Source organism: Cryptomeria japonica, chromosome 4, assembly GCF_030272615.1.
Source record: "Cryptomeria japonica chromosome 4, Sugi_1.0, whole genome shotgun sequence".
Lineage (NCBI taxonomy): Eukaryota > Viridiplantae > Streptophyta > Pinopsida > Cupressales > Cupressaceae > Cryptomeria > Cryptomeria japonica.
In genome coordinates this window covers 363,771,935-363,795,142 of record NC_081408.1, presented here as the reverse complement: position 1 = coordinate 363,795,142, position 23,208 = coordinate 363,771,935, and the positions used below count along the sequence as shown (strand labels likewise).

The following is a 23,208-nucleotide window of genomic DNA, read 5'->3' as shown; positions in this document are numbered from 1 at the left end:
CCTGAGGGAGGATAAAATCATATCGATAGATTTGATAACATGCTGTAACACCCTCTGGAAGATGTCCTGCAGCCTAGAAAAGAGCAAAAACACTCCCTAGTGAAGTAATCCTTGTTGCCAAGCATGGCCGAGAACACTTGCAAGGACAAAAAGTTTTTGTATTGCATTGAAAAGGCATGGTGGTGTCTGAAATCAGCCTACAGGGGTCACCTCTGGAGTTATGGAATTGAAATCTGGTGGTTAGAGCGAGATTGGGTCCAAAATTAGGTGCCAATTGAGCACGGAATGACCTCGACCCTCAAGTCGACAACCACTCTCCTGCAAAGCATTCAAAACCTAATAGCCACTATGAATTCAAATGTTCACCATGAATTCAAATGTTCACCATCGATCTAAGAGATTCACACAAAGATGGATGCACGATATCTCTCCATGCAAGCATCTAGCAGGCCCAATCAATGATTAAAACATGGCTCGGATCGGGCCTTTATGAAAATCTGATAGTCACAGATGTCTGACGTGGCACCTTGGGTCCACATCTCACCAGCTCTGTTTGACCGCTAACTGCATTGAGTTCTTATTCCGCGACAACATTGTGGGTCTACTTTTACGCTACATGATAAGCAACCTCTTTATTCTACTTTGCTTTGCTTATCCCGCAACACTTCTTCACTGCCTGTTCAACCTCGTGGGATAAGCCATCCTTTCTTCTAACTTGTTTCCTTATCCTGCAACATCATCTATCTCCATTTTTATCCTCATGGGATAAGCATCTCTTTGTTTTGTCTTCTTTGTTTCTTATCTCGCGTCCCCCTTTGAGCCTTTGCTTTACCCCGTGATATAAGCATTTGTCACTTTTTCTCCTTCGCTTCTTATCCCATGACATCACATTGTGTCCCCTTTAACCCCCCGAGATAAGAGAAAACACATCGGCCTTAGTTACTTTCTTATCTCGTAGGCCACCACTGAAGTCCTTATAACATCGCATGATAAGCCTTCTTCTTTGCTTCAAACAATTCCTTATCCCACGCGTTGTTGATGTTACCTTTGAAACCTCATGAGATAAGCCTAATGCCCCTTTTTCTCCTTGTTTATCTTATCCCATGGAGCACATGACCGCCTCCAATTTGTTGTGGGATAAGGGTAATCCCACCCATTTGTTAATTTCTTACCCGCGGGAAATTATCGATGACTTTATAACTCCACGGGATAAGAAGGATGCTTATCGTTATTTCTTATCTCGTGTGACCTTTGTTGTGTCTACTTCACCTCACAAGATAAGAGAAGAGCCCCTTCTTTGAATTCCTTCTCTCGTGGGACCTTATCCCATGTGGTTAGAACCTGCTAAGGTTGGCGCAAAAATTTGCCAATAGGAACTTGCTTCAGTGGATGGATTTAAATTAGATATATTAGATTATGATGGAGTAACATTGTTGTAAGTAGGTGGAGGTTGATAATAAGGAGTGGGAACATCATAGTATGTTGGTATGGGAGATGGTTGTGAAATAAATGGAAGACTCACAGAAGGAGGTATGTAAGAATATTGATTAATAGGATTGGCCCCATAACTAAAATGTGTAGCATAAACATTTTGTGTGAAAGTAGTCATGATAGAAGATGTAAAAGTAGGAACACTAGGCAAGGATGTAGGCATAGGAATGGAATGATTATCTTAGCTAGTGGGTTGAGAATAATCAAGGACTTTGGCACAACTTTTGATTGGCATAATATTAGTATCAACAATATGAGAAAGGCCACACAACAAATCCACACCTATCTTATCATTTTGTGCCATTTTTTTTAATCATTCAATCAAGGGGATTATTTCACTATTTGGGTATTGTTGACCCATCTATTGTTGAATATTCTGAAATTCATGATCAATCTTCTCTAATTGGTCAATAGTAACCCTAGTTAGTGATTCATTTACATCATGGGAAGTATGAGGAGAATAGGGATAAGTGATGTCATTTTTTCGATTAGAGGAAGCACCGACATTCACATGGAATAAGTTATCCAATTGAGGCTCCATATCCTTAGTGTTTAAACCTTGGGAAACCTTAAGTCTTCAACTTCTTATCACAAGAATATTGTTAGTAGGACTAAAGGTAACAAAACTCATGTAGAAATGAAGAAAAAATGGATGCAAAGATTAGAAATTATGATTAAGCATTGAAATTATTTGTAAAAATGATTGACTAACTAATAAATTAAACAATGTGAATTATGATATTGGATATTAGGTACATCTAAATCTGAACATAACATATCATAATAATCATATCTAAAAAACACAATTGTAAAATTATGTAACTCACAAGTCAATTTTAGAATAATAAATTAGGGTATCAAATTAACCACTAAATTTATGTAATACAATTGCAAATATGATTTATGAGTGCAAACATTAATGTTATAATGCATATAAATTAGATCTGAGACAACAAATCAAAATTAAGTATGAAAGAAGTTAGGTTCACCAAAATGTAATGGTGGGAAAATTAGGGTTTCACAAGTTATGCTTTGTAACCTAGGAAATGACCCAACTTTCTCATGCCAAAACATTAAAAGGAGGATAAATACAATAGATCCAACCTCAATTCTATTAGGAAGAGGGTTGAATGCTGATTGAAGTCTTATTCCCCCTTTTTTTTAGTTGAAAATGTAATTGAAAGTGTATAGTTGAATTTAGGGCATGTATTTAGGAATTTGAAGTAAATTGACAAAAATAGACTGCTACAGATATCCAACAAAGCCATAGACAAGGATCTGGGTAGAAGAAGATATTTAGAATCTATACTCAAAATTTTGGCCTTATTTTTCAAGACTAGGTAGTAGAGATTTACCCTAGTCCTCTGAATTTCGCTTTGTTGAAAGCTGAACTTGTTTGTCATTGTCAACTCTGTCAAACTCTCTAAGTATAGCTCATAAGTTGGTTTCCTGCACACAAAAAGAGAGGGAAAGGGTTATGGATAGGGGTTTGCCTTTGGTCAAAACTTGATTTAGGAATTAACCTTGAAATTGAAATAGTAATTGTAATGGAAAATTGTAACAAGATGCTTTCCTTTTGAGGGAAAGGCTAGATCTGAAATGAAATGCTTGTAATTGAAATGTATACCTTGATGAAGCTTGTTTTGATCCTCATGCAATGGTTTTATGATGTCTTGTAGAATATCTTCATTGAAGGTTGATCATGGATACCATCTTGAATGCTTGAATTTGACTTCACTTCTTCTCCAATGCTTGTTGAATGTTTGATTTCTTGCTCACTTGAATTGAATTTGCTAGAGTGTAATTGAGATCACTAAATGACCTAGATATTGTTTAGATTTCAAATGAGAGGGGTAGACCTCCTTTTATACTTGATTGCTAAAAAATTAATTGAATTTTTTAGAGTAGGCTGACACGAGGTCAAATTTCCTTCTCACATGAGGTGACTGCTACGAGGAACAAAGTTGGGTCCTAATTAAGAGGACTAGGGAAATGAGTGCCCTAGTCCTGAGGTAGGACCAAGGAATGCAATGCCTCAGTCCCGAGAATGAGGACTCAAGTTTGGGGAGAATGCATAGAAGGTGGCGATTTGCAAGTTTTTAGGTGGTGAGTAGAATCAAAATGGTCATCAAGCATTAGAAGATGAAGCACAAAGTGAGGCCTAGGTGAGGACGAAATTGTATGTGGATAAAATTTATGATGCTACACATATACATACACACACACACACACATATAACCCAAACACAGTGAAACTAAAAAGACAAAGGAAGAAGAGTCAAATGAAAACAAATAAAATTTTGGGTCAACATGGAAGAGGCCTCAATGCCCCAACAATTTGTATTGTCCCTAATTAATTCACAACATAAAGAAGATTGATGATATGAATAGAGTAATTTAGGATAGATTTTCATCTTTGTAGCATGGTTCCTTTAAGTAAGAATTCCAAACATGAACACGCAATGACAGGGGAAGCACCATCAATTATACAAACTCTAAATTCTAAAGACTTGAATAATACTGCTATAGTGGATTATCTCTAACAAATCATCAGCCTCTTAATCTTGATCTTAAAGAGAAGGAGGTCTCTCTTTTTGTAGACATTGAAAATTGTCCAACGTTTGTTGATGACATTTTCACTAATTATTCCTCTAAATTAATTAAATATTTTTATTTAATTAAGCTAACATCATTCCTCTAGTTCAATTTCAATTTTAAATTTTTCCTCTTGACATTATAATCAAATAATTTTTAATTAGTTATTTAATTTCTTCTTGCAAGCATAAATAATAATTATTCTAATCATTTTCCTCTATGCACATTAGTTAAATAATTTTAATTATTTTTCTTCCACTCTCCTGTGATTGAGTAATTATAGTATTGTGTCTTCACACCAACTTCTATCAACTTTGACACTAACGCAATCATGGGCCTCTATAGTGTCTCCTAAATCATGGTCATGGTCTACTTATCCCTCTATGGTTTCCCAACAATTGTATCCCTCTCTATAGTCCTCTAGTCATCTATCACCTATATGGTGTCCCTCTCCATGGTCCACTAAAAAATTGTAGCTTGCAAATTAGCTAGTTGTACTTGTAGAGTTTTGCACTCCACTCGTGCTCGATCTCTTTATATTTAGGCCTCATAACACTTGGACAAGGTTGTCACTAGCCTCATCTAAATATCCTCCATAGCATATCCACCTCCCACATATTATTGGCCTCCATCCCCACCATATTTCACACATGGCTCCTCCTACTCTTCCATGGGATGGTCCCCCTTTTCCTACCCTCCATCCCTCACTCTAACCAAATTTAGGACTCATCAAATCTAAGCCCCCTCCTTTATCTCCTCCACCACAACATCCTCTAAGACTACATAATTCATCCTCCAAATCATCTACCTACTTGTCTCCTCCCTCCTCTACCCTCCTCATCACCTGCTCTAGGAACTGCATCCATTGGCCCTATCAATTGCATTAGTCTATGAGTCAATATCAAACAAAACTTGATACTCAAGCGTTACACAAACATCCACAATATCCCTCTAATTATCTCAATGTATGGAAACCATTCCCTTAAAACCAGTGACAATAGAGTCTAGATAAATAATATACATCCACTTTAGCCTCTCTCTATGTATCTACACAAACATAACTAGAACCTACAAGACTCTATGAGTCCATCTAAACTATTAGAGAACTTGCACTAACTTGAAATGCTTGACTATATGTATAGTGTGTCTAATAAACAATTGAGTTAGTTGACAATACCTAGCTACACTCAATACTTTGAACACTCCTTGCAATCAAACTAGGTTCACCATATAATTGTATTTTATATCATCAAAAACTCAGTTACATTACCAAATCTTGTCCAACAAATGTTTAGTTCTCATACTACTATACATATATACATAAAATTTGTCTTTATGTATGCACTATATGTGCAATCAGCCTCATGATAGCTATGTGCTCCCACACTCATATGTGAAGCAGTGTGATACTACAATCCATCATTGTTAAACCCCTATAAACTACCTGGTGCATGTCACAATATAAGTGAGCTAGTAGGTAGGTGCCCTAAGAAAACTATACATCATCAATGACTATACACTACAATGCTTGAACACAACTAATAGAAAACCCATGTGATCACCAATTGGGTAAAAACATACCTCCAATGATCCCAATTACCACCAATAGATAGGCATCAAATTAGCTCATGGCTCACTATAAATCTATCTTTCCATACTCAATATCTAGATCACCAATTAGGAATACCCTCTCAATTATGCTCGATCACTATCCATGTCATAAATCACCTACTCTCCATTAAAAGGAATGCGTAGGATGCACCATACATCCTCGAGAGTAATTGTGATCTCTCTTGTAGGAAAATTAAAGGAGTTGTGCTTGTTATGATATCACTCTACCAATGTTGTGATCATACCGAGGTTAACCTTGATATCGAGCATGTGTGAAACATGTGACAATCCAATCATGCCTAATGTGATACACTCCACCTCAATTAACTTAGGCAAAAAATTATTTGTAGGTGCATGATAGTCCATTGATAATAATGAATCAAGATCCTCATGTGTTACACATTCCATTAAGTTAGAAACCAACTACCAAAATAGGAAAAACCTTAGTTTCATTCAATTGAACAAGCACTTGTAACATTTGCGCATCAATGCTACATTAACATAATATATTGATAAAATGTGCAACAAGAGAACACTTGCACAAAAATTATTAACATTTGCACAACTGTGTTTGGCAAACAATAACACAACGTATGTGTGTATATAAACTTAACAAATGTGAAACCAAAAGAAAAAAAATGTGCAAAAAAAGAACAATAGTGCCCAAACAAATGACACTTACATATGAACATTTTTACTAACCATATACACTTGTGCAACTACATGATAAATCTGTACATGTATAGACCAATTGGGCAAAAACAATGAAAGGAAGCCTAAGTATGAAATAACGCTTACAAATGCTAAATCTAACAAGAGAGGTGATGCAAAAATTTCTCACTAATTTTTAAACTATTGCAAATTAGACAAACATAAATAAAATCAAATTTAACAAATAAAACCACAACACCATATTTACATGGTAAAACCCTTTTGGTAAAAAACCCACACTCCAAAAGCCAAACTCAATTATATTATCAACAACAACAACATTTACAATAGAATGCACAAAGCCAATGCTCTTTAGGAGTAGCTACAACAGAGATTTCAAGAATAATTCGAACAACATAACAACGCCTTAGAAATAGTCAACCCGCCTCTTTAAAAATAACTAAGGCATCAACATATTAATAGAGCTCATTGCAAAGAGGTATGTGCCCATGGTTTCCAAAACCATCTTCAAATCCCAAGAGGTAAGTTGTGTCACAAGAAACACCTTGCTAAACCAATGACATGTTGCACATAGCAACTTCCAAAGCAAAAACACCTATCTCTTCCATAACAATCATCTTGCCAAATGTAATGTATGTATAACATAGAAGTTACCATGACCAAATAAGTGCCTTACTTACCTCACAACACTTGTCAAAAGTGAACTCAAACCATAAATGCAATCTGCCAAAACATAACTCTCAATGACTCTTCACTAAACTAGAAACCATCATAGTCACAATAGAAATTTGTCATAATCTCAACATAGAAACATATGACACTAGTTCTCTAAAATTTAGGACTTCCAAAGTGGGTGAAAAAATAAAACAAATAATTAAATTAGCATGATTAGACTCTAAGGTTGAGACACCTTAATCCCAACATTCTCCCACTTGTTGAAGACCTGTCAAGAGTCAAAACACTCTGTCAACTGCTCAAGGCCCTAAGGCCCATAGAATCGGCACACCATTTGAAATTCTCGGTGCTCACTGGCTTCATCGATGCATCTGCAACATTCACCAAAGTATCAATTTTTCCAACTTCACCTTTCCATCTTCTACCATATCACGAACAAAATGAAATTGTACATCAATATCCTTTATTTTTTCATGGAAAGTAGGATTCTTCGCTAAACAAATATCACTCTAGCTACCACAAAAAATAGTAATATGTCTTGCATCAAAACCAATATCCAAGCACAATCTCTTAAGCCAAATGGCTTCTTTATAAGCATGAGTAGCTGCCATGTAGTCTACTTCAGTTGTGGACAAAGCGACCATAGCTTGTTGCTTACTCATCCAACTCACTACACCATCAAACATCATGAAAACATATCCACTGGTGGATATTTTGTTGGTAATGTCACTTACCCAATCAGAGTCTACATACCCACAAATAATCAAAGAATTTTGAGGTCCAAAAGGATTACCATGGAAACATAGAGAATACTTGGAAGTACCTCACAAATATTTGAACACTCCCTTCACTACATCCCAATGCACCTGTCCAAGATTATCCATTTATTGACTCCCACTGCTTGTGCAATGTATAGCCTCGTATAGAGAACAACATAAATTAGGCTACCAATAACACTTGCACAAGGAAATATGGTCATATCCTCCATCTCAATAGGAGACTTTGGACAATCTTTCACAGAAAGCTTCATCCCTTGTAGAACAAGAACAACTAACTATCTACAATATGTCATGTTTAATCTCTCCAACACAGAGTTCACATACTTTCTCTGGCTGACCCAAAGCTTTCTGTGAGCTCTATCCCTCTAATGTTCATTCCTAAAATGTACCTAGATGCACCTAGATCTTTCATCTCAAATGTGCTGACAACTGAGACTTCAAATCTAAAATCATTTTCCCTTTCCCAATGAACAACATATCATCCATATATAGGACAATAATGAGAATATGACCATTTTCAGCTTTGTAATAAACATAATGGTCAGATTTAGATCTCAAAAATCCCAATGACAACACATAGATGTTGAATTTCCAGTACCATATTCTAGGAGATTTCTTCAAGTTGCATACCAGATTATCTTTTCCTTTCTCAACAAAGTGCTCTAGTTGTGGCATGCAAATATCCTCCTCCAAGTCACCATGAAGGAAAGTTATCTTCACATCCATCTACTTGACCTCCAAATCATGAGCTACTATGAGTGATAACAAAAGTCAAATGGATCTCAGCTTAGCTACAAGAGAGAATATCTCCCCATAATCAATTCCCTCCACTAGGGAATATCCCTTCATGACCAACCATTCCTTCTACTTCTCAACACTTCCATCTGGACCAAGTGTCTTCTTGAACACCCATTTACAACCAATGGGTTTCCCTCCTTTAGGAAAAGGTACGAGATCCCATGTATCATTCTTCTTCAATGCAACCATCTCTTCATTCATGGCTTCCATCTAGGAATTTGCATCATGCATACCCATTGCCTCTCTGACAATCCTAGGCTCATCAACATTAGCAATCAAAACAAAAATACAAGTTGAATCTAACAACAAATAACCAAACCTTTCTGGTCAATATTCCTATCTATTAGGTTGTCACCTATCATGCGTAGACCACCTCAAAGATTTAGGTTGAGGATCTTGTTCCTCTTTTTAACTCTCTTAGCTACTAGATCTCTCATCATTATCAGGTCCTGTAAGAGTATGCAGTTCAACTTTCTCAGGAGTGGGTGGAATCTAAACTACCTCCTTCTATTCCTCTTCCTTCTTTGGCTCCAAATCCACTGTGGAAGGTTTCAAATCATGGAAGATAATACTTCTTCTATAAAGAACATTCTCTGCAACTAGATCCCAAAGCTTGTACCCCTTCATACCAACACTATAGCTGATGAAGATACATTTCACCACCTTATTCTCCAATTTAGATCTCTTTTCACTAGGCACATGAGCATATGCCTCATAGCCAAAGACTCTAAGATGTCTCAACAAGGGCTTCTTACCAGACCATGCTTCCATAGGGGTATTTTCAACAAGCGCCGAAGTAGGAGATCTATTTATAAGATAACATGCAGTGGCTATAGCTTCAACCCATAAATTATGTTCAAGGCCAATACCACTTAGCATACTCCTCACCCTCTCCATCAATGTTATGTTCATCCTCTCCCCAACTATATTTTTCTATGGTGTATATGGAGTTTTCTTATGTCTTTCAATCCCGTGGTCCTTATAGAACCTTTCAAACTCAGCAGAACAAAACTCACCACCATTATTCATCCTCAAAAACTGAATTTTCCTACTAGTCTTATTTTCAACCAAGGACTTAACTTCCTTAAACCAACTGGAAAATTAAGATTTACTTATGAGGAAATAAACAAATGCCCTTCTAGAATAGTCATATATGAAAGAAACAAAGTACACATATTTATTTAATGAAGGCACATTAACTAGACCAAAAACATCAGAATGAACATAGTCCAAAACCCCATAAGACTTATGAGAACTTAAATAAAAATATTAGAATGGACTCATGGGATCACCTTGTGATGGCCATTGGAATGAACTGGAAAGATTCAGGTCAGCCAAAGAAATTATGTGAACTCTGTGTTGGAGAGATTCAACATGATAGATTGTAAACAATTAGTTGTTCTTGTTTTTTAGGGGATGAAGCTTTTTTTGTGGAAGACTGTCCAAAAAAAGCTAAGGCATCAACATATTAATAGATCTCATCACAAAAAGGTATGTTCCCATGGTTTCCAGAACCAACTTCAAAGCCCATGAGGTAAGTTGTGTCACAAGAAACACCTTGCTAACCCAATGATACGTTGTACATAGCAACAACACCTATCTCTTCCATAACGGTCATCTTGCCAAATGTAATGTAAGTACAACATAGATGTTACCATGACCAAATAGGTGCCTTCATTACCTCACACCACTTGTCAAAAGTGAACTCAAAACATAAATGTAGACTGCCAAAATATAACTATCAATGACTCTTCCACCTAACTAGAAACCATCATAGTTATAATAGAAGTTTGTCATAATCTCAACATATCAACCTATGACAATTGTTCTCAAAACTTTAGGACTTCCAAAGTGGGTGAAAAATAAAACAAATAATTAGAAAAGCATGTTTGGACTCTAAGGTTGAGACACCTTAATCCTAGCAAACAAAACCTATGTACAAAAAGATCTAGATTAAAAGCACAAAAACAAGTCAAAATGCAAATAAAAAGTAATTTTTTCTAACCTATATTTTCATTGAAAAGAACAAAATTGAAAAGAAGGATCAAGGACTTATCAATGATCCATAGTCCTTATGCCTCAAAAATACTTGGACTTGTATAGTGTGGATCACTATGTGAGGGATTCCTAACATCTTGATGATATTTTGAATAACTAAGAATAAGGTGCTCTAGGGTGTGCAAGTGTGAGTGTGCAAATGAGACTCATGGCCCCCTCCCTTCTCCATTGATACCCTCCCCATGAACCTATCCCTTCCACCCCAAGTACCCCAACCTAAAAATGACATGTTGCTTCCTACTTTTTGGCCCCTTTCACCCCATTTCTCCATTTCAACTAATCAAACTAGCCTTATCATCTTATCATGAAATTGACCTCAATTTTTATTTTCCGATAAATTTCTCAAGGGGCCTCCTACCTCCATCCCTAGGGCATGACATCACTTAATTTTTTTTTTTTGAAACAAAGCTATAAAATGCATTGTCTCAAAGAGAGGTAGACGTTGAAAAATGACTAACTTATTTCAGGTCATTCATTCTTCTAAAATTAATTAAATACTTATATTATTTAATTAAGCTAACATCATTTCCTAATTCATAACTCAAATTCAAACTTCCCTCCATATCCACTTTAATTAAATTATTTAATTATTTAATTAATTTATTTCCACTTATTCTTCTAGTTCATTATAATTAAATAACTAGTTTTAATTATTTAATTGGCTAACTCTTCTTCTATAATTAAATAGATTATTTTAATTTATTTAATTATTATTTTTCCTAAATATAGTTCTTCTAAAAATAAACAAAATTATCACTTTATTTATTTTTCCATCATGCACATGAAATTAAAAAATATATTTATTTACTTCTATTTGTGTCTCTCATGCACATCTACTTCTTCATCTCAACTAACACTTACTCTCACTTCTCTCATCCATCATTATTCAATGTAATTCATGTCACTAAATCAAACAATCAATTAATTCCTATTTTTATCGTTCAATTCCTCTTATCAATTTTGGACCATTAATCTTCAAATTAATCTGAAATGGTCTCCACCATTGATTAATATGAGAACAATCTATAAAATATACCTCCATCTTGCGTAAAGGAAGTAAACTTAGAAAATATAAGTTTATCTCTAAAGTCTTTTTTGTAAATTAGCAATAAAAATTCTTTGAACATCATAGTCAACCACTTGATAAGCAATTTCAGAATGCAAATGTTTATATCTACCAATGAAATCAGTTACTTTTTCTTTAACTCCTTACGTACAATGAATCAAATCAGTCAAAGTAATTTTAGGACCAATATTATTTTGAAATTATTGAATGAAAACATTAGCCAATTGTTGAAATGATGTAATAGAATAAGGAGGACAAAAAATAATACCATTGCAAGGATTTGTCCCTAAAGGTTCAAGAATAAACAATTTAGCCATAAGTCTTTGGTCATGAGCAAAATCACTACACAAAGTTTGAAATGTCTAAATATGAGTTAAGGGGTCGGATTTTCCATTATACACCTTCAATTGAGGGACTTCCATATGATTAAATGGAACTTTATGAACAATATCATCAGATAATGAGCTCACTACATCAAATGTGGGCACACTAAACTTGGATTGAGTAATATAAGCCAATTGTTGTTACATAGGGATGTAATAGTTTGGGATAAATTATTGATGATTGCTTTGGTGGATGAATTGAATTTGGACACATTGGGTTGGGATGGAGGAGTAATATTATTATATGTAGGTAGAGGTTGAGAATAAGGAGGTGGAACACTATGGTATGTTGGTACGGTAGATAATTAGGATACAAATGGAAGACTCACAAAAGGAGCTATGTAAGAATATTGATGAGCGAGATTTCCCCCATGACTAACATGTGGATTAAAAATTTGTGTGGAAGTATCATGATAGAAGATGTGTAGGTACACTTAGAGGCAAGGATGTAGGCATATGAATGGAATGATTAGCTTGACTAGTGGGTTGAGAGTAACCAAGGACTTCGGCACAACTTTTGATTGGCATGATATTAGTGTCAACAATATGAGAAAGGCCACACAACAAATCAACACCAATTTTAACACTTTGCACCATTCTCTTCAATCCTTCAAGTAAAGGGATTGCCTCACTTTCTGGGTATTATTGACTCATCCATTGTTGAATATTTTCAAATGCATTGTTAACCTTCTCCAATTGGTCAACAGTAACCCTAGTTAGTGATTCATCCACATCATGCTCAAATTATGAGGACAATGGGGATAAATGATGTCATTAGTTGGATTAGAGGATGCACCGACATTCTCATGGAATAAGTGATCTAATTGAGGCTCCATACCCTTAGTGGTTAAATCTTAGGAAGCCTTAATTCTACAACTTCTCATAAGAATATTGTATGTAGGACTAATGGTAACAAAACTCATGCACAAAGAAGGGGAATTTGAATGCACAAATTGAAAACTATGATTAAGCAATGCAATTTGTTGTAAGAATGATTGATTAACCAATTAATCAATCAGTTTGAATTGTTATTTTGAGCAATAAATGCATTTAGATCATAACATAACACATGTCATAATAATCAGATTTGAAAAATACACTTGGAAATTTATGCAAGCCACAAGTTAATTTTAGAATGGTAAATTAGTGTTTTTGTGAATTTAACCTCTAAATTATGAAATTTAATGTAAAATAACAATAATGAGTGCAAATTTGAATTTTAGAATACACACAAGATTAGATCTGAGACGATAAATCAGAATTAGGCATGCAAGATGTCGGGTTCACCAAAATGTAATGTAAGGAAATTAAGATTTAGGGTTTAAGATAATAACACCACTAACTAGCCCAATTAACACCACTACATAGAAAGAGGTTTGAATCCAAAAGATCTAGGCTCAATCCTTGTGGGAAAGAGACTGAGATTCTAACTGTTTTCAATTGGTTGATTGTGATTTCACCTCTTTCCTAAGTTGAATTGTACTGATTGTGAAAATAGAGAAAAACAATGAATTATTGAAGTAAATACACCTAAAAATGGTCTGGAGATAATTGATTAAATACTCAATTATTTAACTAATAACCCTTCACAATTAATTAAATTCACAGTGATTTAATTAATTCCTCAATTCATCTACTTGTAAATAAATCTATATGATTTATTTATATAGTTCGCATCATATCCCCCCTTTGATTAATTAATCCAAATTAATTAATTAATTCCCCCCATTAAATTCAATTCTTCTACTCCCTTTAATTAAAGATAAGAAATTCTTAATTTGTTGAGTTAAATTAACATTTTCCAATTTATTTGAATTTCTAAATTCAAATGAGCACATGGCTCCTAACTTCTAACCACGTAGCCTAACCACCTTCTAACCTAACTCATTTAGTTTAATCCTAGGTCTAGCGAACCCTATCCAATCTTGCACATCCTAAATACCTTATCCTAACCTCTTGCGGGTTGGGTATTCTCTCCTTGAGACACATGGCACTTTTGCCACATGTCTTCTCCCCTTTGAAACTTGCCTTCTTGTGGGCAATCTGTTAGAGATTCCTTGACACTTGTCACCACAGAGATGACATGTGTCCCTCCCTCCAACCTCTTCTCCAACTTCCTCAATCCTAGCCTTTGATATCTCCAGATCAAATATTGACCGTCGATTCCTGCCACCTCAGCTTTGGCCTTGGAAATCCTATAAATACACCTCATTTTCATCAATCAATCCTCCTGAAATCCCTTGCATTCTAGCTTTTGCATAGTTAATATAGGAAACTGCATCCTTCTATCATTTAGCATAATTGATAATTAGATCAAATCTTAACATGTTTAGCCTAGTTTTAATTATAGTTTCAATATCAATCATGTAGCTTAATCAATCATATTAGTTATAATCATTTATCAAATCATCCTAGTCTCATGTGTTTGCATCATCATGATCATAAAGCTACTCAACTTTTCAGTTGCCACCTTGAAGGTCATTGCTTGCTGAGAGCCAACTATCTACCACCTTCAAGGTCCTCAAAAATAGAGGAGGATGAGACATCTTAAAGGAGGCCATTGGTTTTCTTTTATTTAGTTTTCCTTTTGCTTCTTAATTTCACCTGTTGTCTCATCTATGTGCTTGTTTCTTATAATTGACACTATTTTTAGCAGCACATGAAGCAATCTGACATAAACAATAAGCTATAGATATCCCACTGAGCCACAAACTTGGAGTTGGGCAAAAGAAGATGTGTTTGATCTATTCCCAGAAGTTTGGCCTAATTTTTTGGGACCAGGTAGCACACATTCACCCTGCTCCTTTGAATTTTTCATTGTCAAAAGTCCACATGTTCATCATTGTTGACTCTATCAAATTTCTCGAGTATAGCTCCACACTTGTTTCCGACACATAGAAAGAAAGGGAAATATGTTGGGAATAGGGGTTTTACTTAGGTCAAACCCTAATTTTAGAATTAACCATGAAATTGAATTGATAAATGTAATGAAAGACTGAAGTAAAGTACTTTCCTTTTGAGGAAAGATTGAATTTAAAATGTAATGCTAAAAATCATAATGTTTACCTTAATGAAGTTTTGTTTGTCTTCACACAAAGCAATTAGGGTTTTATGTAGGATGTCTTCATAAAACATGGATCATGAATGCCATCTTCAATGCTTGAACTTGACTTCACTTCTTCTCTAATGCTTGATGAATGACTAATTTCATGCTCACTTGAATTTGCTAGAGTGTATATCTTGATTTAAATTTATTAGGCTTGAAATGAGAGGGGTAGAACTCCTTTTATACTTGATTGTCAAAAATTGAATTAAACTTATGCAATAGGTTGACACGGGATCCAAATTCTTGCTCATTCAAGATGATCGTTAAGGGGGCACAATTTGGGACCCAATTAAGAGGCCAAGGATGTGGTACACCTTGGTCCTGAAAAATCAAGACTCCAAATTGAGGGCTGAAATGGCAAATTGATGAAAATATGGAATAGGTAAGTGGTGTGAGCATAATCAACATTACAATGAGCATCATGGACCCTCCCACAATCATACTACAACTCTTCATTCTTTCTTCATGTTTGTAGCAACATTTACTTATCCAAGGCTTCAAAACAACAATCCACCTATAGATTCATTCAACTCACCATATCTGATCACACATTCAGATGTCACATCACTTTTCCAATCTGCAACACTAGGATCAATCACAAGATCCCAAAAAAAGGTCTTTCTTCCAACTCTCTAGACTCTACTCAATGCACCCAATCAAGGATAACAACCCAATGGCTTGTTCCAACACTTATAATGGTCTTAACACATCACAATTAACATTAAAAAAAGGTTCTAAAAACCCAAAAATTGGGGCTCAAACTCCTAAACCCAAATTGCTCCCTTTAGGCTTCAATCCTACTAGCCCTCTAAATCGAGTAAACACAACTTTTCTCAAAATAATTCCAAAACACCTGACAAATAAATTGCATATTTAGATACCCTTTTCCAAAATCTATAACATATATTGAAGAAAGATATTGTTGTTTTGGACCAACTGGCTGAACCAATACCCTGTTGTGCATGAAACTAGGCTAATTAGGCCACTTTTACAAAGCAACCCTGTCAAAAAATTCACTCCACAATCCAAAACCCCCAAAAATTATTTAATTAGGGTTCAAATCAATAGATTTGAAAGGTTTCAAGCTATGCCACTTTCATTTATATTCCCAACCACCAAACCCTCCTTTTAAGGTGCATAAAACTAGGGCTTCCTAGATCTAGGCCTTCCAATCACGTCCACAACCAACCAAGGGTACTGACACTGTATATTCAACATATCTACACACTTTCCATCATAAAATGTGGCACTCCTTAAGGTAGATCTCTCAGACCTTCACCATGCCACCATTCTTGCACCCTTTTTTAAGCAAAACTCCACCCTAGGGTATCAACCACCCCCTTACTGATCTCTCCTGCACTCAAACCTATTAGTAGACATTAATATATATCATTAATGACCCATTACACAAGAAAAATCAACCACATAAAGTGGAATGGGTTACATTTGCATTGTGACTCTCAAAACATCCCTAAAACAATCACCTACAATAGATTTTAGGACAACCAATAGAAGTGTATTAGATTTGAATGTAAAACCTTCAATAAAAGTATCAAATGATAGTACAAACACTCCTCTACATTTTCAAATCTATTTCCAATAAAAAATGAAGCAAAGAAGAAGAGTTTCAGACCAATAAAGTGTAGATTTTAACCAAAAAGTTCAGGGAAACTGTGATCTTCTATTAATAGCCAATTGCCTTTACATTCAAATATGTATATCTCCTCCTTTTGGCATGTAAATAAAATTTTAAATACATATACCTTCATGATAACTAACAACCAACGCTTAACCACCCATACAACCACCTTTTAGGCGTTACACCCTTAATTTGTTATCAAATTGACACTTTTAGTTGTCAATTGACAAGTTTTGATATTTCTTGCTACATGACTCAACTTAATCATCCCATTACATCAATATGGTCATATGAGACATTATTAAACTCAAAATTATTATTAAACTCTTATTCTACCCATTCAACCCCATTGCATTACTCATTTTGACATCATTCTGCCCACAAGACAACTTTTTGACAACTTATTACAAAATGACTCAATACATGAACAATGTGACTTCAAATGGCATTATTAGCCATGATTAAAATATAAATAGTCATTTTTAACCTTATAGACTTAATATCTCATAAATCTTCATTATGGCCTCATGGTGGCCAATCTTGTCTTGGGTGCTCTTGCACCAATTTGTAAAGGGGAAAATTTGATTTGGCAATTTACAACATAGGAGGGAGAAATCACCAAATCAATTTTGATTGGAAACCTTTACATTCAAAAGAGGGAAGGGAATCCACTATATTTAGTCACAAATCAGATAAGGACTGAATACTAAATGGATTGATTATTTTTTTGTGGGTTTTCCTCTCTTTTGTAAGTTGAAATGCTGAAATAGGATAAAGTGCTAAAAAATGAAGATAAAACTGAGAAAACGATGAGCTACAGATGCGGGATCGAGATGGGCGCTTGTAATTGAGTAGTATAAGCTGAGTCAGATTTGTCCCTCAAAAAGGCTCCTAAAAAGTCGGGACCAAGATGCGGCACCACGGTCCTCCAAGCTTTCTGCGTGTCGAAAAGGGTTGATTTGTCTTTGTGAATGAAGCTTATTGTAAAGAGTACAACTTTGTACCTATTTCTTGCACACAAAAAGAAGGGGAAAAAGGTTGGGAATAGGGGTTTGCCTAAGTCAAACCCCGGTTCAGAATCAACCTTGATGAAAAATTGCAGATACTTGAAATAAATGACGGAAAGGTATACCTCAGATTTGCAATGAGTGATGATGATGCTTTGCTTCTTGAATGCAATCACATATGTTGTATGAAAATGGCATGAACATGACAAAACCCTAATCACACACACATGCTTGCAAATGAATGATGTAATGTTGCTCCACAATTGATAGGTGAAGAATATGCATCCTTGAATACCTTTGGAAATGTTTGATGATGAATGCTTTAATGCTTGAATGCTTGATTGTAGTTTGTCTTATGTTCACCTATCTCCTTGCCTTCTTGTGTATGTATCCAAATGAGAGGAGAAGACCTCCTTATATACTTGCCTGCCATCAAATATATTAATTTTCTGACATAGGCCAACATGGAGAGGGGATTCCCACCCAAACTTTGGATAGGGGGGGTTTAAATTAGTGTCCACCTAAGGAGGAGCATAGTGTGGTGCCATGGTTCCAATGAGGACTAAGGCGCCACACCCTGGTCCTACCCTATATTTGGGCTAGGGTTAAGGTGCAATGCAAGGTATAATGAGATGATATGATATTTATTGCATGGTAGAGTTATAAATAGGTCCAGATCAAGCATGAGGATGAGAACACTAAGGTGAGGGCCCCAAATGCGGTCAAAATTGCAAAGGGTGCAATTTTAGGACACTACAACATTAAGATGTATTTGGGCCCAACTGAATATTTTTTTGAATCACAATACATTATCTTTCATGAGTTATGAGTTTTGTGGCTGACTTGTGTAATGCTCTGCATATTTCATCTACTATTGACCTATATGATGTTTTGGACACTTGTAAAGAGTATTTCTTGTGGCCAACTGATGAAATCATTTCATGTCTCATCTACATGTCATCTTGGAGCTGACCTGATTGAAATTTTGAAGATTGTGGTGGATATGTATATATAGAAGATCAAAATTGTTGGAGAAAACATAGAGGAGTGTGTTGAGAATGGGTGGATGTTGAAGGTAGTGAGCCAGGAGCAATTGATGACACATAAAATAAATATTTACTGATTGACTAGTGGAGTAAAGCCATCAATTATAGTCATTTCTTTGTTCCAATATTGTACTATCAGGGAGTTGTAGCTTCCTTGGGTTGTAGCTCCCTATAACAAAGTTGTAATTCAAGGAGTTGCTTCCTTGTGTTGTAGCCCTAAAAGAAAGTTGTAAAACTATTCATATTATTGTGAGACTAGATTTGGATAGTAGATTGAAGCAACTTTCTCATCATGATTTTTCCCTTATTGGGGTTTCCACGTAAATCTAGTGTTATCTTGTGCAATTGTGTCGTTTTCCTTGTTCTTCCTGTCTTACATCGTTGCAAATATGCTTAGTTATGAAGTAAAAATTTTAACATGAGATACTGTAAATGATTTAAGATTTTAAGATACTGATTCACCACCCGCTCCCATCCCTCTCAGTATCTTGTTGTGTTCAACACATATATGTATATTTATACAGACACACACACACATACATACATAGACTATGAACTCTACAAAAGGCTATTTTTAGATTTTCATGAAAAATTTCCTAGTTGGAGAAATTCAAAGTTAAAAGCTGAACTTTTTCTAAATTTTCTCCAAAAGAGGAGCTAACTTGCCACACTGATATCCACATAGACAATTTTGATAAAAAAAAGGTTATGAGCTAAACATTTTCTGTGAAACACTTTTGCTTGAAATTTTACATACAAATTTCACACTGACTTGAAATTTCTAAAGATTTCAAGGTTTTGGTGAAAGGGTTTCAGGCGAAACATTAGTGCCACATATACACCACATAGTTTCATGTGAAACTCTTTTGCTTCTTTTCAGTTGAAATAGTTTCTCTAAAAACTATTTAGTTGATCAAAAGTGTGATACAACTTTGTGCTTTTATCCATTTATAAAGTAAAAAAATGAATAGTTTTCACTATATGTGTGTGTGTGTTTACACACACACACACACACACACACACACACACACACATGCACATATATAGCTAACTTTTGGCTAACAAATTAACAATCCTTTGAATTATGAAAACTTGCATTTAATAACTATATTCATTGAACTGTGAATTTGTGATGGTTTTCTATATTTTGGTCAGCCAAATGTCACACACACATACTATAAGTAAAAAACTTCCGTATGTTGTTTGTGCAAATGGCAAGCCAAATAAAATAAATGTATGCATAGTTTGACGAATATTAAAAATGAAATTGTAAGTTGTGTTCACTTCAATTGTTAAGCAAAATGCCACAAAAATATAGAAAGCTTCATGAATATAAATGGGAGTTTCAATAGTAAACTAAAATGATAGATTTGTAGACATAATTTTCTGAATATAAAGAAGGGTTTTTTGAATTAAACTTGTAACAATAATAACCCTAAACTTAGTACATTTGAATAGATCCTTCAAAATATTTACATAGTTTTATGATTACGAACATGTGTTTTTAGAATTAAATCCTAAATAATGAGGGTGTTAGATTGTACACACTCTATTGAATATATCACCCTAAAAAGGGTTGTGGGGTCAAGAGAATGGAAGTGTAGATGAATTGCACAATGATGAGAGAATAGATTCACAGAGTTTCGATATTTGCAAAGTGAAAGGATAATTGATAGTTAGATGTTACCTAAAACTATAAAGAGTCTATGAAAAATTTAAAAACGGTCCAAAAGGCTTATGAAATAAGCCCCTAATCACATGGTTTGATGAATAGAAACAAAAAAAAACTGTAGAAAATCAGGAAACCCTTTAACTCCACAAAAGATTATTAATAAGTTAAATAAAAATAAAAATAAACTTCACATTCTTTGAAATAATATCTTAAATTGACCTCATGATAAAGAACTTGTACTCTATGTAGTGTTGAAGGTGACAAATTTGAATCCTACACAAACCAAAACGTATGCATGTCACAGCCCAAATCATTCCATTCACCATGCTTACTATCGCTGAATCAAATAGGAAATATTACAAATGGCGACTGTAGCTACTGGCAAAATAGCAGCCATCCTGGAATAATAATAAGATCGGAAGCCATTAATTTGATCACGGGAACCAAATATGATGAATGCAGGCGAAAGAAAATCAAAGATCAATAATGAGAATGATTATTAGGACGCCATACCGAAGCGAGCATGATGGGGCGGCCCTTCCATCCGAGCAACAAGCAGCCCTTGTCTTCTGCAAGGCTGTATCCATCGCACCCATAAACCGATAACATCATCCTCGCCTGGCTCATAAATCTCAATGGGAACCCCTGAAATCCTGATCTTCCAAGCTGTCTTCGCCACTGATCAGCTCTCTCATGGCGTTCCACTCTCTCTGCCGCCTCATACGCCACAATATTCCCTATCTCTTCTGCAAAATGGAACCTCTCAACCTTCATTCTCTGCGGGCTGGATCGGGGCAAACTGGCCTCGAGAGAGTCAAAAATGGCGGAATAGTAATGCAGCGATTCCAGAAATCGTCCCAAGAAAAAGGGGCCATTGTGATTAGCATCCTGCTCAACGAGCGTCAGAATGCAGGGATTCAACCTCTGCAAAGCTTGCAGAATCGATCGCAGCGACCCTCGGCTCTCATTCACGAATTTGTGCAGACACAAAACGCTGTTTATAATTAGGGTTTCTCCAGGCCGGAGGTTCAGGAATGTTGGATCCAACAAATTGGGGGTTACTGGCTCGACTATTCCGCGGAATTCAAACCCTAACCCCAAGGCCTTGGCTTCTTTCCCCAATGCCGCCCCCCATTCCTGAATTTCAGAATATGAGCAGGTCCCCATGCCCGTGAGCCTCACGCTGGGAGCGCCCTCTGCCCTAGCCGCTAGCTTTCTCATAAGCGCCGGCCATTGAAGGGCCTGCACCATTCCTAGGTCAAGAATATGGATGGCTTTTTTGCCCTCCGTCGCCTGCGCTATGGCCTCGTTAGCGGCCATGAAACCGAAGGCTATGTAGGGAGTACACTGGTATAAGAGCTGAAATCCTTCTACTCTTTCCGCCTTGGTTGGAGCACGCATGAGATCAGAGCCCCCTGGAGGCTGCAGAGTGCTCAGATTAGTACCACAAGAGTTGCTGTTGTTCTGGAGAAGCAGTAAAAGGCGGGAGGTAAGCCCTTTGGCGAAACAGCATGTGACCCTCTGTAATGCATCTCCGCAGGGGTGAGCCGATTTCCAGATTTGCTGCAACACCTTTGCAGCTAATTGTGAGTCTCTGCAACCCACTGCTTCTGCACAGGCTAGAAGAAGATGAACCAGATGAAGACCCTGGTCAATTTCTCCGCTTCCTGGAGGTTTCACTCTTCTTTCACTACTGGTACCAATCTCAACTACATCTTGTAACACAGATGGAAACCTTTCATCCTTGAATCTTACTATTTTCTCCTCGCTCACTCTACTCTTACTCTCATCATCAAATTCACAGCTCTCATGATCATCATCATCCATGTTTATGAAGCTTTCAATCATCTCATCTTCTTCTGCCAAGTCCAGTAAAGGACTGTCACTGCTGTCTGAAGTAGACAACAACCCTGTGTCCATTTCATCACAGCTCTGAAGTGAACATTCCAACCGAGCAGCAGCACAATACTGGCGAATGGCCACATCCTCGCCCAAATAGCACTGGTAATCAATCTTGTGAGATGTTGGCCACCATGAATCACCGGCATCCCCATAGAATGACTGCATTATGCTAACATTGCTGTGCAACTCCCCATCTGAACAGTAACTCCGATTACCCTGCCAATGCTCCATATACAGAAAGTCCTCTGCCAGAAAATCAAAATCCTCTGCGGAATCCCAGTTGTAAGAACTGGCCCAAAATATCCTAGAACCCTGCAATTCAAAGATTTCCTCTGCCCAGATAGCTTGACCTGGCAAGGGATTAATATTGTTGCTTCAAACAGAGCAGCTGACAGGATGTTGGAAAGCTAAGTTTGTTGTATTTCATTTGGACATTAGCGAGACCTCGGGGAACGTGGCAGGACAGGCTGGGAGCTCTCTATTCTATGTGGAAGTAATCGCTAGGAAGAAGAGGGAAAGGCATTGAACTAAGACAAAGCAGGGCGGCTGTGATTGCCTCTTCTCTGCTGTCTCTTTAATGGAGGACTCTGTCATATGAATGGTGGAATGGATTAAACAAATGTATATATTTTTACTCCAACCTTGAATTAAAGGCAACCTTGAAGAGACATCTAAATCTGTAATGATCCTTCAACAGCTATATTAGGAC

At 36.1% G+C, this 23,208-nt stretch overlaps 1 protein-coding gene across 1 annotated transcript in view; it reads right to left on the bottom strand.

Annotated features, from left to right (window-relative positions):
- Positions 1-20,789: 20,789 nt before the first annotated feature.
- LOC131041002 (GRAS family protein RAD1) overlaps positions 20,790-23,208 on the bottom strand; it is a 96,822-nt gene continuing 94,403 nt past the window's right edge. The window contains exon 3 of the mRNA XM_057973979.2: positions 20,790-22,876. Coding sequence (XP_057829962.2) covers positions 21,078-22,876 — 1,799 coding nt within the window. The 3' untranslated portion in view covers positions 20,790-21,077. The remainder of the gene's footprint in view (positions 22,877-23,208) is intronic.